Below are 17,147 nucleotides of genomic sequence, written 5' to 3' on the forward strand. Positions count from 1 at the left end.
CGGCAGCAGTCCGAGAGCAGCGTTGGAATCTGCAGTAAGATGCTGAACTTTAAATAACTTGAGAGACTGTTTCATGAAAAGAAGAGCACTGCTGTCACTGCGTTTTGGGTTAGCGCTCGCTTCACATCACGGGGATGATCCCACACAGGTGCTTCTGGGAAATGGCGCGAGATTTAAGAAGAGCTCGGGAACCTTCGGGAAGGGCCGCCTGGTTTGAAAACATAACGGTGTATGAGGGAGCGGAGGGGTGCAGGTCGGAATCCATCTACAAAGTCCGCAGAGGTAGCCAGTTTTTCACCTAATGACTTGTCTTATGACTTATGACTAGTGTCTAGTGACTAATGTCTAATGACTAGTGACTAATGTCTAATGGCAAATGGTTGATGGAACTAACGGAATTATCAAACTGCCGCACTTGCGAAAAATAAAAGGAGGAAAAAGGAAAAGTTGTTTGGTCATTGAGTGGAAACCAGTTAAAAAAACTTTCAGGTAGACGCATTCAATCCCTTTCAAGTGGGAAAGCTGCACATGTTCAAAGAACAAAAAGAAATCCGACTTGACAGTGAAAAATGGTTGACCGGGAAACTGGAGGACCAGGAAACAAATCTGGGCTTTGAACTAAAAAAGCAGGAGCAATTCCTGAAAAAGGAAGAAAATCAAGTTAAGATAAAACAACATCAAAGCATCATTAAAAAGTTGTACTTACCTTCTCACCTGTGAACAGCCTGCAGAGGAAATCAAACATGGCTGATCAAGCTATTGGGAAATCAGTTGAGCAACTCAAGGTAGAGCGAACAACAGCAAAAAGATTATTTTCTCGTCTGATCAACAGTATTACCAGCACCTATGAAGACATGTCTGGAGAGGAGCTCAGAGTCAGTTTCAATAAACTCAGAAGCCGAGAAAGTCATGGAAGCCAATGATGATGTGGAGGCTGGACTCATTGCAGAACTGGAGGTGGAGCTGAACACAGAGGAAGTAGCTGTGTTAACTGGACAGCAAAAAGCCAACCTGGCAAAGATGGCAAAGGAGTGTGAGTTGAAACTAAAGGAGGTCAGAAGCCTAATCCAGGAGACTCTTTGGACCAACTTTGGAAATATTGAATTGCTCACAGCACTACAAGCAGCAGAGGATGAATGTGAAAACATCACTGCTGTACAACCAATAGCAACCAGGAGGCGTATGAGTTCATGCTTAACCACCTGCAAGGACTGGTAAAGACAGCAAAGGAGGTGCATGGTTGGTGGAAATGATAGATCCCGCCAGGGGATCAGAAGGACCTTCAGAATCACCTAAAGGGGCTCTCCTCGCCAAAAGCCCGTGAAAAATCTGCTGGATTCACAAGACAGAGAAGCAAAATCCTGATTGGCTAACATGCATAACCGTAGTCCTGTTATCGCCAGCCATAACCGAAACATTACTGCTATAGAGAAACCGTTACCTCAGCAGTGAACGTTACAGAGAAGCCATTTCATTAGCCTTAGCAGTGAAATATTACAGAAAAGCCATTATATTAGCAGTGAATCCTTACAGTGCGTTACACCTGCCGTTTCTTGGTCCACTTCCTCAGCTGGTCTTCATCCCTTTGTAACCATAGACAGCCCTCACTTTTACCACTCATCAGTTCTGATATCATCCATTAATTCACTAATTAATTGAGAGGTTGAATCGCCTGGGACTATACTCTCTGGAGTTCAGAAGAATGAGAGGGGATCTTATAGAAATATGTAAAATTTTGAAAGGGATAGATAAGATAGAAGTAGGAAAGTTGTTTCCATTGGAACGAGTAGGGGACATAGCCTGAAGATTCAGGGGAGAAGATTTAGGACGGAGATGAGGAGAAACTGTTTTTCCCAGAGAGAAGTGAAACTGTGGAATTCTCTGCCCGGGAAAGCAATTGAGACTTCCTCACTAAATATGTTTAAGAAACAATTAGATAAGTTTTTACATAGTAAGGGAATTTAGGGTTATGGGGATAAGGCAGGTAGATGGAGCTGAGTTTACAGACAGATCAGCCATGATCTTATTGAATGGCGGGGTAGGCTCGATGGGCCAGATGGCCCGCTCCTGCTCCTATTTCTTATGTTCTTATGTTCTAATTGTTTGACCTACATTCTCCTCCAAGTGATTAATATGTGACAACAGTTTAAAGCAAGACAACTACGGGACAGTTTTCACTTTTTGATTCTGATGGAGGGTGAAACACTGCCTGACCATTAAATGTATGAGTTCCCTGGTCTGCAATTGGACAATGGGTACCAATTTCAGACAGCCCAATGGGAGTGTTTGAATTCACTGAAGGGCTTTTGTTGACATCACCCTGGGACCAGCTCCTTTGCAATAGCCTGGGAGCAACAAGGACTATTGACCCAAAACAGTAATTAGTTGTATTTACCCTGTGCTGACCCCCAAGCCACAACAACTTATTTATCAACCCTTCAAAAGACAATCATTTGAATCATTGCCCCCTCCCCCCAAAGGAATGGAAGGAATAGGTACTTTGTCTCACTATTACAGGAGTTTTCTCTCTAGGGGAGTCTCTCTATTTTGTGCATTTCTTTCTTACCCTATTATCCACGTCTATCTCTCTTTTCTTCAGAGCTTGAATGTGGAAGATTTAGTCTAGGAAAGTCCATCAAGGTATGGATGAAATTCCACTAAGGACCAGGATCCTGAATCTCAATGAGAGGTCTTTGGTCCTATTTTGGTTCTGTTACAAAGAATGCTCCACAGATCCTTCATGTCCTCCTCTGTTCTCTTCTTCCCCATTCCCATCTCTTCCTCTCTCAGGGGCCTCGACACAGTGTTCGCTCACATCCACTCCAGTGTTAGCCTTCTGATATGGAAGGTGCGGTTTGGGAAAAGTAGTTGAGGTAACAATGAAATCCCACTTAAAATAAGCATTCTGGTGTCCAGGATGAGATCATTCGCCCATTGTGGTGTTACTAGGTTGTAAGTTCATATTTATCAGGCCCCAATTTGATCTGTGCCATTCCTTGGCAACACCAGTAAGCAGGAAGATCCAATGACCAGATTTGTCACTTGGAGACCAGGCAAATTGCAAAATCGCTGTCTGAGGATCAGCAAAATCTGCAGCCCAGAACCAGGCATTTCAATGTATCATGCCTACACCAGCCTTTAGAACAGCAAACTGGCCTCCAGCTGTGTTGAGGAGTTGATTTGCATCTGGGGTCCAGGTGACCAGAGTTTGATATCTGATGTGATGCTGCATCTCATTGTGATATGTCCCATTGGTCTGACAGTGGCCTTGTGGTGCCAGGATTTGACATCTCCCTGAGTGATCAAACCTCAACATCTGCATATTTAGTAAAAATCCTGGTCATAGGCTGGGTTACAATGATATGCTGAAGATGGAAAGAGTAACTGGTTTCCATGGTAACCCTGGATCGGTGACCTTGGGAATGGTAGAGGTGAGATTGTGCATTCTCCCTGCGCCCCTCTCTGGGTTAAGGGAGTGACAGTGCTAAAATGTTGCTTGGGAACAAGGAAATGGCTAAGACATTGCACAAAATATTTTGAATTATTCTTTCCAGTTTAATTTAACTTGAAGGAATTGGGAAATAAAGTGAAATATTGCAGGGAGAAACAGAAATGAATCATGAAAATAACGTATGAATTGCCTGCCGTCCCCTGGAAAACAGTGATGTTACTGAAAGCCTTCTGCGAACACTGCCCCACTCCTTGCTGGATCCTTGAATACATTCTCACAGAAGCTTCCTATAAGACGGTAAGATATAGGAGCAGAGGTGGGCCATTCAGCACATCGAGTCTGCTCCGCCATTCAATCATGGGCTGATCCAATTCTCCCAGTCACCTCACTCCCCTGCCTTCCCCCTATACCCTTTGATATCCTGGCTAATCAAGAACCTATCTATCTCTGCCTTAAATGCATCCAATGACTTGGCCTCCACAGTCGCTCATGGCAACAAATTCCACAGATTTACCACCCTCTGACCAAAGAAATTTCTCTGCATCTCTGTTCTAAATAGGTATCCTTCAATCTTGAAGTCATGCCCTCTTGTCCTAGACTCCCTACCATGGGAAATACAGCCCAAGAGCTGCCAGATGTTCCTCATACGGTAACCCTTTCATTCCTGGAACCATTCTCGTGAATCTTCTCTGAACCCTCTCCAATGTTAGTATATCCTTTCTAAAATAAGGAGCCCAAAACTGCACACAATACTCCAAGTGTGGTCTCACGAGTGCCTTATAGAGCCTCAACATCACAGCCCTGCTCTTATATACTATACCTCTAGAAATGAATGCCAACATTGCATTTGCCTTCTTCACCGCCGACTCAACCTGGAGGTTAACTTTAGGGTATCCTACATAAGGACTCCCAAGTGCCTTTGCATCTCTGCATTTTGAATTCTCTCTGCATCTAAGTAATAGTCTTCCCGTTTATTTCTTCCACCAAAGTGCATGACCATACACTTTACAACGTTGTATTTCATTTGCCACTTCTTTGCCCATTCCCCTAAACTATGTAAGTCTCTCGGCAGGCTCTCTGTTTCCTCAACACTACCCACTCCTCCACCTATCTTTGTACCATCGGCAAATTTCGCCACAAATCCATTAATCCCATAGTCCAAATCATTAACATACATTGTAAAAAGCAGCGGTCCCAACAACGACTCCTGTGGAACTCCACTGGTAACTGGCAGTCAGCCAGAATAGGATCCCTTTATTCCCACTTTCTGTTTTCTGCCAATCAGCCAATGCTCCACCCATGCTAGTAATTCCACTGTAATTCCATGGGTTCTTATCTTGCTAAGCAGCCTCATGTGCAGCACCTTGTCAAAGGCTTTCTGAAAATCCAAGTACACTACATCTACTGCATCTCCTTTGTCTACACTGCTTGTAATTTCCTCAAAAAATTGCAGTAGGTTAGTGAGGCAGGATTTTCCTTTCAGGAAACCATGCTGGCTTTGGCCTATCTTGTTATGTGCCTCCAGGTACACCGTAATCTCTTCCCTAACAATCGATTCCAACAACTTCCCAACCACTGATGTCAGGCTAACAGGTCTATAGTTTCCTTTTCTGCTGCCTCCCACCCTTCTTAAATAGCGGAGTAACATTTGCAATTTTCCAGCCATCCGGTACAACGCCAGAATCTATCGATTCTTGAAAGATCATCGTTAATGCCCCCGCAGTCTTTCCAGCTACTTCCTCCAGAAGCCGAGAGTGCATTCCATCAGGTCCAGGAGATTTATCCACCCTCAGACCATTCAGCTTCCTGAGCACCTTCTCAGTTGTAATTTTCACTGCACAAACTTCACTTCCCTGACATTCTTGAATATCCGGTATACTGCAGATGTCTTTCACTGTGAAGACTGATGCAAAATATGCATTCAGTTCCTCTGCTATCTGTCGTGGTCCAGTCTGTGAAGTCCGTATTCTGGTTCATGGTCCGGTCCATGGACCCTTGCTCCAGGTTTTCCTGTCTACCCTGTTTCTGTTCTTGTTGAGCTCTAATTGAGGCAGCTGATGCTCGTTGGGGCTGGCTGCATACATACCTTCAGAGACCAGGGCATGGCTGCTGGATTGTTCTTGTCCTTACTCCTTGTGTCCCTTCCTCTGCCTTCTGTTTCCTCGCCTGAAGACTTGCCGGTAACTCTCGCCTCGCCTGAAGTTCTCGTTTCACCTTGCATTGCCTGAAGCCTTGCCTTGTCTTGCCGGTCACTGTTGCCTCGCCTGAAGTTCTCGTTTCACCTTACATTGCCTGAAGCCTTGCCTGGTCTTGCTGGTAATTCTCGCCTGCAGCCTTGTCCTGGAGCCATCCCATAGCTAGCTCCCTTCCTGTCCCTTGCCTCTGCCGGGTAAGTCTGGCCGTCTTGCCATTACCCTGTGGTTGATTCTGTCCCTTCCTGTCCCTAACCTCCATTGGGTAAGCCAGGCCGTATTGCCGTTATCTACGGTTGGTTCTGTCCCTTCCTGTCCCTAGCCTCCGTTGGGTAAGTCAGGCCGTCTTGCCATTACCTGCAGTTGGTTCTGTCCCTTCCTGTCCCTTACCTCCGTCGGGTGGAGTACCGCGCCCTGCCCAGGAGAACCGCGCCCTGCCCAGGAGGAGCCTCCTGCCTCCTGCCTAGCCTCATGCCTGAAGACTCCAGCCTCCTGCCTAGCCTCAAGCCTGAAGACTCCAGCCTCCTGCCAAGCCTCACCTCAAGTCTCTTAAGACTCCAGCCTCGTCCTGCCTGCCAGCCAAGCCTTGTCCTTGCCTAGTTCTGGGGTCCAAGCCAGAGGCAAGACCCAGGTACTGGGTCCTTGTCCAGTCTCTGGCTCGGAGTCCAAGCCCGGGTTCCTAGCTCTCTTGTCCAGTCCTGTTCCGGGTTCCTGGTTTTCGTGTCCATGTCCTTGCCCTCACCCTGTATCCTAGTCCTGTCCCTAGTACTTCAGTGTCTGTGTCTTGCACTTGGGTCCGTTCCTAGCCACCTCCTTATGACACCATCTCTGCGTCTCTCCAGCGTCATTTTCTATTGGTCCTGTATCTACCCTCAACTCCCTTTTTACCCTTTATGTACTTAAAAAAAGGTTTTTATTATCTTCTTTGATATTAGTCACCAGCTTCCTTTCCTGTGACCAACATCCCGCTCCTGGCATCCTATCTCGAACACTCCCACTGTCCCAGTGTGGGAATTGAGATGAGGCAAGGGTTAACATAATCTCCAGGCAAGGATAGATGCAGTGCAGTCTGTTCAGGCGAGAAAGGTCTTTGTAGAGCACAGCTTCCCTTTGCACAGGGCGAGGGTGGGGGGGAATCAGAATCAGGTTTACTGTCACTGCCTTATGTCGTGAAAATTATTACTTTAGTGGCAGCAGAAAAATGCAATGCATAATAATAAAGAGAGAAAAAAACTGAGTTACAGTAAGTCGTTAAGTAAGTAGTGCAAAAATAGAAATTAAAAAATAGTTCATGGGTTCAATATCCATTCAGAAATCAGATGGCAGAGGGAAAGAAGCTGTTCCTGAATCGTTGAGTGTGTGCCTTTAGGCTTCTGTACCTCTTTCCTGATGGTAACAATGAGAAGGGGGCATGTCCTGGGTGATGAGGGTCCTTAATAATGGACACCGCCTTTTTGAGGCATCAGTCCTTGAAGGTGTTTTGGATATTATGGAACCATTTAACCATATAACAATTACAGCACGGAAACAGGCCATCTCGGCTCTTCTAGTCCATGCCGAACGCTTACTCTCACCTAGTCCCATCTACCTGCGCTCAGTCCATAACCCTCCATTCCTTTCCTGTCTATATACCTATCCAATTTCTTTTTAAATGACAAAATCGAACCTGCCTCAACCACTTCTACTGGAAGCTCGTTCCACACAGCTACCACTCTCTGAGTAAAGAAGTTACCCCTAAACTTTTGCCCCTTAACTCTCAGCTCATGTCCTCTTGTTCGAATCTCCCATACTCTCAATGGAAAAAGCCTATCCACGTCAACTCTATCTATCCCCCTCATAATTTTAAATACCTCTATCAAGTCCCCCCCTCAACCTTCTATGCTCCAAAGAATAAAGACCTAACTTGTTCAACCTTTCTCTGTAACTTAGGTGCTGAAACCCAGGTAACATTCTAGTAAATCTCCTCTGTACACTCTCTATTTTGTTGACATCTTTCCTATAATTCGGTGACCAGAACTGTACACAATACTCCAAATTTGCCTCACCAATGCCTTGTACAATTTCAACATTACATCCCAACTCCTATACTCAATGCTCTGATTTATAAAAACCAGCATACCAAAAGCTTTCTTCACCACCCTATCCACATGAGATTCCACCTTCAGGGAACGAGGCACCATTATTCCTAGATCACTCTGTTCCACCACATTCCTCAATGCCCTACCATTTACCATGTATGCCCTATTTTGATTAGTCCTACCAAAATGTAGCACCTCACATTTATTAGCATTAAACTCCATCTGCCATCTTTCAGCCCACTCTTCTATCTGGCCTAAATCTCTCTGCAAGCTTTGAAAACCTACTTCATTATCCACAACGCCACCTATCTTAGTATCATCTGCATACTTACTAATCCAATTTACCACCCCATCATCCAGATCATTACTGTATATGACAAACAACATTGGACCCAGTACAGAACACTGAGGCACACCACTAGTCACCGGCCTCCAACCTGACAAATAGTTATCCACCACTACTCTCTGGCATCTCCCATCCAGCCACTGTTGAATCCATTTTACTACTTCAATATTAAAACCTAACGATTGAACCTTCCTAACTAATCTTCCGTGTGGAACCTTGCCGAAGGCCTTACTGAAGTCCATATAGACAACATCCACCGCTTTACCCTCGTCAATTTTCCTAGTAACCTCTTCAAAAAACTCAATAAGGTTTGTCAAACATGACCTTCCACGCACAAATCCATGTTGACTGTTCGTAATCAGACCCTGTCTATCCAGATAATTATATATCCCATCTCTAAGAATACTTTCCATTTAATTTACCCACCACTGACGTCAAACTTACAGGCTGATAATTGCTAGGTTTACTCTTTAGAACCCTTTCTAAACAATGGAACCACAAGAGCAGTACACCAATCCTCCGGCACCATCCCCGTTTCTAATGACATTTGAAATATTTCTGTCAGAGCCCCTGCTATTTCCACACTAACTTCCTTCAAGGTCCTAGGGAATATCCTGTCAGGACCCGGAGACTTATCCACTTTTATATTCCTTAAAAGGTGCCAGTACTTCCTCTTCTTTAATCATCATAGTTTCCATAACTATCCTACTTGTGTCCTTACCTTACACAATTCAATATTGTATCATTTCTTAATGCATGCATTACTAAATGACAATAAAAGAGGACTGCGTGTCTTCATAATCTAATCTAATCTAATATCCTTCTCCTTAGTGAATACTGAAGAAAAGAAATTGATCAAAATCTCCCCCCATCTCTTTTGGCTGTGCACATAGCTGTCCACTCTAATTCTCTAAGGGACCAATTTTATCCCTCACTATCCTTTTGCTATTAATATAACTGTAGAAACCCTTTGGATTTATTTTCACCTTACTTGCCAAAGCAACCTCATATCTTCTTTTAGCTTTTCTAATTTCTTTCTTAAGATTCTTTTTACATTCTTTATATTCCTCGAGAACCTCATTTACTCCAAGCTGCCTATATTCATTGTAGAGCTCTCTCTTTTTCCGAGCCAAGTTTCCAATATCCCTTGAAAACCATGGCTCTCTCAAACTTTTAACCTTTCCTTTCAACCTAACAGGAACATAAAGATACTGTACCCTCAAAATTTCACCTTTAAATGACCTCCATTTCTCTATTACATCCTTCCCATAAAACAAATTGTCCCATCCACTCCTTCTAAATCCTTTCGTATCTCCTGAAAGTTAGCCTTTCTCCAATCAAAAATCTCAACCCTGGGTCCAGTCCTATCGTTCTCCTTAATTATATTGAAACTAATGGCATTGTGATCACTGGACCCGAAGTGCTCCCCAACACATACCTCTGTTACCTGACCTATCTCATTCCCTAACAGAAGATCCAACACTGCCCCTTCTCTAGTTGGTACCTCTATGTATTGCTGCAAAAAACTATCTTGCACACATTTTACAAACTCCAAACCATCCAGCCCTTTTACAGAATGGGCTTCCCAGTCTGTGTGTGGAAAATTAAAATCTCCCGCAATCACAACCTTGTACTTACTACAAATATCTGCTATCTCCTTACAAACTTGCTCCTCCAATTCTCGCTTCCCATTAGGTGGTCTATAATACAGCCCTATAAGTATTACTACACCTTTCCCATTCCTCAATTCCACCCAAATAGCCTCCGTAGACAAGCCTTCTAATCTATCCTGCCAAAGCACCGCTGTAATATTTTCTCTGACAAGCAATGCAACACCTCCCCCTCTTGCCCCTCCAATTCTATCACACCTCAAGCAACGAAATCCAGGAATATTTAGTTGCCAATCACACCGGTCCTGCAACCATGTTTCACTAATAGCTACAACATCATATTTCCAGGTATCAATCCATGCTCAAAGCTCATCCATCTTTCTTACAATGCTCCTAGCATTAAAATAGATGCATTTAAGAAACTCTCCGCCTATTACTCTCTGCTTATCCCTAATGGTGCAAACAACTTTATTATCTTTTTCTTCCTTCTCCCCTACATCTTCAGTCTGAGCGCTCCCCTTCTCCGTCACCTGCCTATCCTCCTTCACACACTGTCTACTAGCTTTCTGTATTTGTGAACTAACCTCCTCTCTCCTAGTCTCTTCAATTTGATGCCTACCCCCAACAATTCTACCCCAGTAGCCTTTGCAAATCTCCCCGCCAGGATATTGGTCCCCCTAGGATTCAAGTGCAACCCGTCCTTTTTGTACAGGTCACACCTGCCCCAAAAGAGGTCCCAGTGATCCAGAAACTTGAATCCCTGCCCCCTACTCCAATCCCTCAGCCACTCATTTATCCTCCATCTCATTCCATTCCTACTCTCACTGTCGTGTGGCACAGGCAGTAATCCCGAGATTACTACCTTTGCAGTCCTTCTTCTCAACTTCCTTCCTAACTCCCTATATTCTCCTTTCAGGACCTCTTCCCTTTTCCTACCTATGTCATTGGTACCTATATGTACCACGACCTCTGGCTCCTCACTCTCCCGCTTCAGGATATCTTGGACACGATCAGAAACATCCCGGACCCTGGCACCAGGGAGGCAAACTACCATCCGGGTCTCCTGACTGCGTCCGCAGAATCACCTGTCTCACCCCCTAACTATCGAGTTCCCTATTACTACTGCCCTCCTCTTCCTTTCCCTGCCCTTCTGAACTACAGGGCCAGACTCTGTGCTGGAGGCACGGCCACTGTTGCTTCCCCCAGGTAGGCAGTCCCCCCCAACAGTACTCAAATGGGAGTACTTATTGTCAAGGGGTACAGCCACGGGGGTACTCTCTAGTACCTGACTCTTCCCCTTCCCCCTCCTAACCGTGACCCACTTGTCTGCCTCCCATGGCCCCGGTGTGTGGCATAAGGAGACAAGATAAAGATGCGATTGAAGGATGCAAGCTACACATGAACTAAGGGACAATTACTTTACTAACTTCAAAGTATCATCGGTTGTAAGCTTGTAGTTAATATTGACTTTTAATATTTCTATTGTGAATGGTGATCTTACAAATCAGCAATTTGAACATACACGTTTGACAAATGGTCAATATCCATAACTGCTGGTCAATTCCATATAAAAATTACATTTGTCAGAACAGTTTGGTGATAAGGGCTGTGCATAAGTAAATAAAATATGTTTTAGTGACAAGTGTGAGTTCGTAAGTGTCCATTTCATCAGCATGACAGCGCTCAACTTACAAATGTCATACTACATTCAGTGATCACTTGCAAACTTTGTCCTTTCCATCAGCACCAAGGATTCCCAACCTTTTTTGATGCCATGGAGCCTCACTATTAACTGAGGGGTCCATGGTCCCAGGTTGGGAATCCCTGCTCTAAACAGTGTCCCATTCCTGGGGAGATGCTGGGAACATTATCACTTTTGGTGAAGCTCACATATAGTGTCTTCTAAAAGTATTCAGCCCTCAACCCTTTGCTCAGATAAATGAGTACTACAACCAGTGATTTTGGTCAATTTAACTTGGAATTTTTATTTGTGAATCACATGCTCCTTTTTCACAGTAATTTATTCACAGAATACAGTGTTTGGAAGTGTATGGTTATGCAGTTTGGGGAAGGAATAAAAGCATAGAGTATTTTCTAAACGGAGAAAATTTAAAAATCCGTGGTGCAAAGTGACTTGGGAGTCCTTGTGCAGGATTCCTTAAAGCAGTGGTCCCCAACCACCGGGCTGCAAAACATGTGCTACCGGGCCGCAAGGAAACGATATGATTTGGCGATATGAAATGATATGAGTCAGCTGCACCTTTCCTCATTCCCTGTCACGCCCACTGTTGAACTTTAACACACGTGAGGTCATCAGTGACCCAAGATGTGCAAAGGAATGGGTCCGTGACCCAGTTGTGAATGTTTCCGGTGAATCTTCCATGTCAGCGCGGGAAAAAGATCAACTCCTCGAGCTTACAAATGACAGTGGGCTGAAAAGTATGTTTGACATAACATCTCTGCCGGCATTCTGGATCAAAGTCAAGGCTGAATATCCTGAGATAGCCACGAAAGCACTGAAAACGTTGCTTCCATTTCCAACATCATATCGCTGCAAAGCGGAGTTTTCTGCAATGAATGCAAGGAAAACTAAATTGCGGAATAGACTGGACATAAGGAACCCCCTTCGAATATCGCTGTCTCCCATCACCCCTCAATGGGACCGTCTTGTTGCAGGAAAACAAACCCAGGGCTCCCACTGATTCAGCGATATTATGTTATGATGCTATTGACTTATAAGTGACTTATAATTCAGTGGTCCCCAACCTCTGGGCTGCGAGGAATGCAGCAGTACAGCGGTAGCCGGAACGGACCCAGCACAGCTTTAAGAAAAAAGCTGAAATAAACAAGCTAATTAATTAGGTGCCGCCCAGCACATAAATGTCGGCCCAGATCAGAGACGATTGCCAATTGCGTCGCCTCTGATCTGGGCCGTCATTTACGTGCCAGTCGGCACCTAATTAATTAGCTTGTTTATTTCAGCTTTTTTCTTAAAGCTGTGCTGGGTCCATTCTGGCTACCGCTGTACGGCGACATTCTTCGTGGCCCATTATCAGTCCACAGCCCGGAGGTTTGGGACCACTGTTATAATTGACTTATCACTATATTCATGCGAGGAAAATATGCGCTGTGTGTTTAATGTTAAATTCGTTAGATAAGCCCCTTTAGAAATGAAATTGAGTGTATTAGCCACTTAACACCTATATTCCGGTCGTGATTAACACCCCCCGGTCAGTTGGTCCACAAGAATATTGTCAATATTAAACTGGTCTGCGGAGCAAAAAAGATTGGGGACTCCTGCCTTAAAGGTTAGTTTGCAGGTTGAGTCAGTGGTGAAGAAGGCAAATGCAACGTTAGCATTCATTTCAAGAGGACTAGAATATAAAAGCCCCTTATGTGCTGACATTGGAGAGGGTTCAGCAGAGGTTCGTGAGAGTGATTCTGGGAATGAAGGGCTTATTGTATGATGAATGATTGATGGTTCTGGGCCTTTATTTGCTGGAATTCAGAAGTATGAGGGGGGATTTCATTAAAACCTATCAAACGTTGAAAGGTTTAGATAGAGTGGGTGTGTAGAGAATGTTTCCTGTGAGAGGGGAGCCTAAGACTAGAGAGCATAGCCTCAGATTAGGTGGAAGTCCTTTTTGGACAGAGATGAGGAGGAATTTCTTTAGCCAGGATTAGATTAAATTATGAGGACACGCAGTCCTCTTTTATTGTCATTTAGTAATGCATGCATTGAGAAATGATACAATATTCCTCCAGTGTGATATCACAGAAACACAAGACAGACCAAGACTGAAAAACTAACAAAAACCACATAATTATAACATATAGTTACAACAGTGCAACAATACCATAACTTGATGAAGAACAGGCCATGGCACAGTAAAAAAGTTCAAAGTCTCTCGAAATGGTAAGGTGGTAAATCTGTGGAATTTGTTGCCACAGGCGGCTGTGGAGGCCAGGTCATGGGTGTAATTAAGGCGAAGTTTGATAGGTTCTTGATTAGTCAGGACATGGAAAGGTTTGGGGAGAAGGCAGAAAGTTGGGGTTGAGAGGAAAATGGATTAGTCATGATGAAATGTCAGAGTGCACTCAGTGGGCTGAATGACCCAATTCTGCTCCTATGACCTTAGCCCAATCCCACACCTATATCCTTGGAACCTATTCCCTTTAGCATTCTCCTGCCAACCACCAAATCACATGGCTTTGGGGTGTGTGAGGACCCCAGATCAGCTGGACGAAACTCCCACAGTCACAGAGAATTCACAAACTCCAACATGAAGCAGCTAAGCTCGGGATGAAACCTGGGATTTTCACACACAACAGTGTGTAGTGTTTACAGAAAATGGTGCAAAAACAAAAAACATCCAGAGTGGCAGTTCTGTGGGCTTGTTGTGAGAGAGGTCAGAGGAGAATGGCCAGACTGGTTCAAGCTGACAGGATGGTGGCAGTAACTCAAATAGCCATGCATTACAACAGTGGTGTGCAAAAGAGCATCTCTGAGCAAACATGTTGAACCTTGAGTGGATGGACTACAGCACCAGAAAACCAAAACTATACACTCAGTGGCTACTTTATTAGGTACACCTCTACACCTGCTTGCTAATACAAATACCTTATCAGCCAATCGTGGCAGCAGCTCAATGCATAAAGACATGCAGGCATGGTCAAGAGGTTCAGTCGTTGTTTAGACCAAACATCAGAATGGGAAGAAATGTGATCTAAGTGACTTTGACAGTTGGTGCCAGCTGGCAGAAAATCACAATCCTGCACTCATTGGAGGTACCTAATAAAGTGGCCACCTAGCGTATTTTATAGTGTATTATATTTGCTTTTGGAGCTGGGTTATTTTTTGCCTCTTTGTCCCCAGGTTGACGTATCTTCCTTCATTATTTGGTGACTTTCTACAACTTTTAATTTCTTCTCCACCATTTATAGAAATTAATGAAATCAGAACTAATGGAGGTGCAAGGCGAATTAGCCAAATATTTCACAGAAGGTGAAGGGAAAGATTGTGGAGTAACATCACTTTACTTCGCAGAAGAAGGTCAAAGGTAAGGAATACATGGAAGGGATTATAAGTGCTTTTAGTTTCTAAAGTTTGTTAAGCTTTTTAATGTTAGTTAAAAAGATGGCTGACCTTTACAAGTGGTATAAATACCAGATTGTGTCTACATTCAGTTACAATAGAAGAATTGCCTGTAGACAGGGAAAGTACTTCAAAAGTGCAAAGTTGAGTTTATTGTCACTGAGTTCCTGGATATTGACAGTTCCTGGGTGTCAGCAATTCTGAGGGTCTATCCTGGGCCTAACATATCGATGCAGTTACAAAGAAGGCACAATAGTGGCTATATTTCATTAGGAGTTTGAGGAGAGTTGGTATTTTGGTATTTGACTCTAGCAAATTTCTACAAATGTACTGTAGAGAGCATTTTAACTGGTTATATCAGTGTTTGGTATGGAGGGGCCACTGCACAGGATCAGAAAAAGCTGAAGAAAGTTGCAGACTCAGCCAGCTCCTCCACCAATCTTCATACCACCTGCAAACTTGGCAACAAAGCCATCTATTCCATCATCTAATTCATTTATATACAGCACCGACCTCTGCGGAACTCCACTGGTCATTGGCAGCCAACCAGAAAAGAATCCTTTTATTCCCACTCACTGGCTCCTACCGGTCAGCCAATGCTCTAACCTTGTTAGTAACTTTCCTGTAATACCATGGGCTCTTAACTTGGTAAGCAGCCTCATGTGTGGCACCTTGTCAAAAGCCTTCTAAAAGTCCAAATATACAACATCCACTTCATCCCTTTTATCTATCCTACTTGTCATCTCCTCAAAGAATTCCAACAGGTTTGTCAGGCAGGATTTTTCCTGAAGGATACCATGCTGACTTTGTATTGTCTTGTCCTGTGTCACCAAGTACTCCATCACTTCAACCTTAACAATTGACTCTAACATCTTCCCAACCAATGAGGTCAGGCTTACTGGTCTATAATTTCCTTCCTGCTGCCTTCCTACTTTCTTAAAGAGTGGCGTGACATTTGCAATTTTCCAGTCCTCTGGCACCATGTCAGAGTCCAGTGATTTCTGAAAGATCATTTCTAATGCCACTACCTATTTCAGAATCCTAGGGTACAGTTCATCTGGTCCGCGTAACTTATGTACCTTTAGGTCTTTAAGGACCGCCAACACCCAGGTCATGCCTTGTTCTCATTGTTACCATCAGGGAGGTGGTACAGAAGTCTGAAGACACACACTCAATGATGGAACAGCTTCTTCCCCTCTGCCATCTAATTTCTGAATGGACATTGAACCCATGAACCCCTCTTTTTTTGCACTATTTATTTAATTTAATTATTTTTAAAATATCTATTTGTTATTATAATTTATAGTTTTTATTACTGTGTATTGCAGCAAAACAGCAAATTTTATGACATGATGGTGATATTAAACCTGATTCTGACTCTTAGTACAGAACTGTGCAAAAGTCTTAGGCGTATTATATATATAGCTGGGGTGCTTAAAACTTTTGCACAGTACTATATTCATCAATGTGAAGTGGACAGCCAGTTTGTAAATCTGGCGGGAGCAAAAACTGTTGGGAATGGCAAGGGTGGAGCCCCATGGGAGGTGTGTGGGACACGTAGCAGAGAAGGACTGCTGGGGTTGGGGGCGGGGGGTGGCACTGGTGCAGACACACCCAGGCTTAGAGGTGCCAGGCAAGGTGATATGATTCCAAACAATTGATTTATCGATCATTACAGAATCTCTCTCTAGTGCTTCCCGCTCCCTCCCCTCTCCCTCCTCTTTTCCCAACCATGATTCCCCTCTCCCTGCCCCCTTCCCGCTCTCAGTCCACAATAGAGACCCATATCAGAATCAGGTTTATCATCACTCACATAGGTCATGAAATTTTTGTGGCAGTAGTACAGTGCAATACATCAAATTACTACAGTACTGTGTGGAAGTCTCAGGCACCCTAGCGTTCTCCCTCCCCCTGCCCCTTCCCTCTCCATCCTCTTCCCCACCCCACCCCCTATAACACACACACACACACACACACACACACACACACACAGAACAATTAAAAAGCAGCATTTACAAGAAAAACCTAAATCAAGCATAGTTTGTACACAATTCTTTACAAGAATGACCACAATTAGAACAAAACAGGTCAAATTTAGTGCAAACTGATGAAAATGGTGGTAGCTGCTGAACTGTAGTGATTAGGGTTGTACTGGGTGCTTTCAAGAACTGAATGGTTGAAGGGAAGTAGCTGTTCTTCATTTTGGTGATGCAAGACTAAAGGCTTCTATATCTCCTGCCCGACGGTAGCTGGGAGAAGATGGTGTGCCTGGATGTTGGGGACCTTTGATGATTGATGTTGCATTCTTGAGGCAGAGCCTCCTCCAGCTACTGCTGATGATGGAGAAGGACGTGTCCACGATGCAGTGGACTGAG

The 17,147-nt window shown here is 44.0% G+C and overlaps 1 protein-coding gene across 1 annotated transcript in view; it reads left to right on the forward strand.

Annotated features, from left to right (window-relative positions):
* The window catches only part of trmt2a (tRNA methyltransferase 2 homolog A), a 63,533-nt gene that overhangs the window by 23,281 nt on the left and 23,105 nt on the right, over positions 1-17,147 (forward strand). The window contains exon 6 of the mRNA XM_063074114.1: positions 14,622-14,737. Within this exon, the coding sequence (XP_062930184.1) occupies positions 14,622-14,737 (116 nt within the window). The remainder of the gene's footprint in view (positions 1-14,621; positions 14,738-17,147) is intronic.

This window comes from Mobula hypostoma, chromosome 21, assembly GCF_963921235.1.
Source record: "Mobula hypostoma chromosome 21, sMobHyp1.1, whole genome shotgun sequence".
Taxonomy (NCBI): domain Eukaryota; kingdom Metazoa; phylum Chordata; class Chondrichthyes; order Myliobatiformes; family Myliobatidae; genus Mobula; species Mobula hypostoma.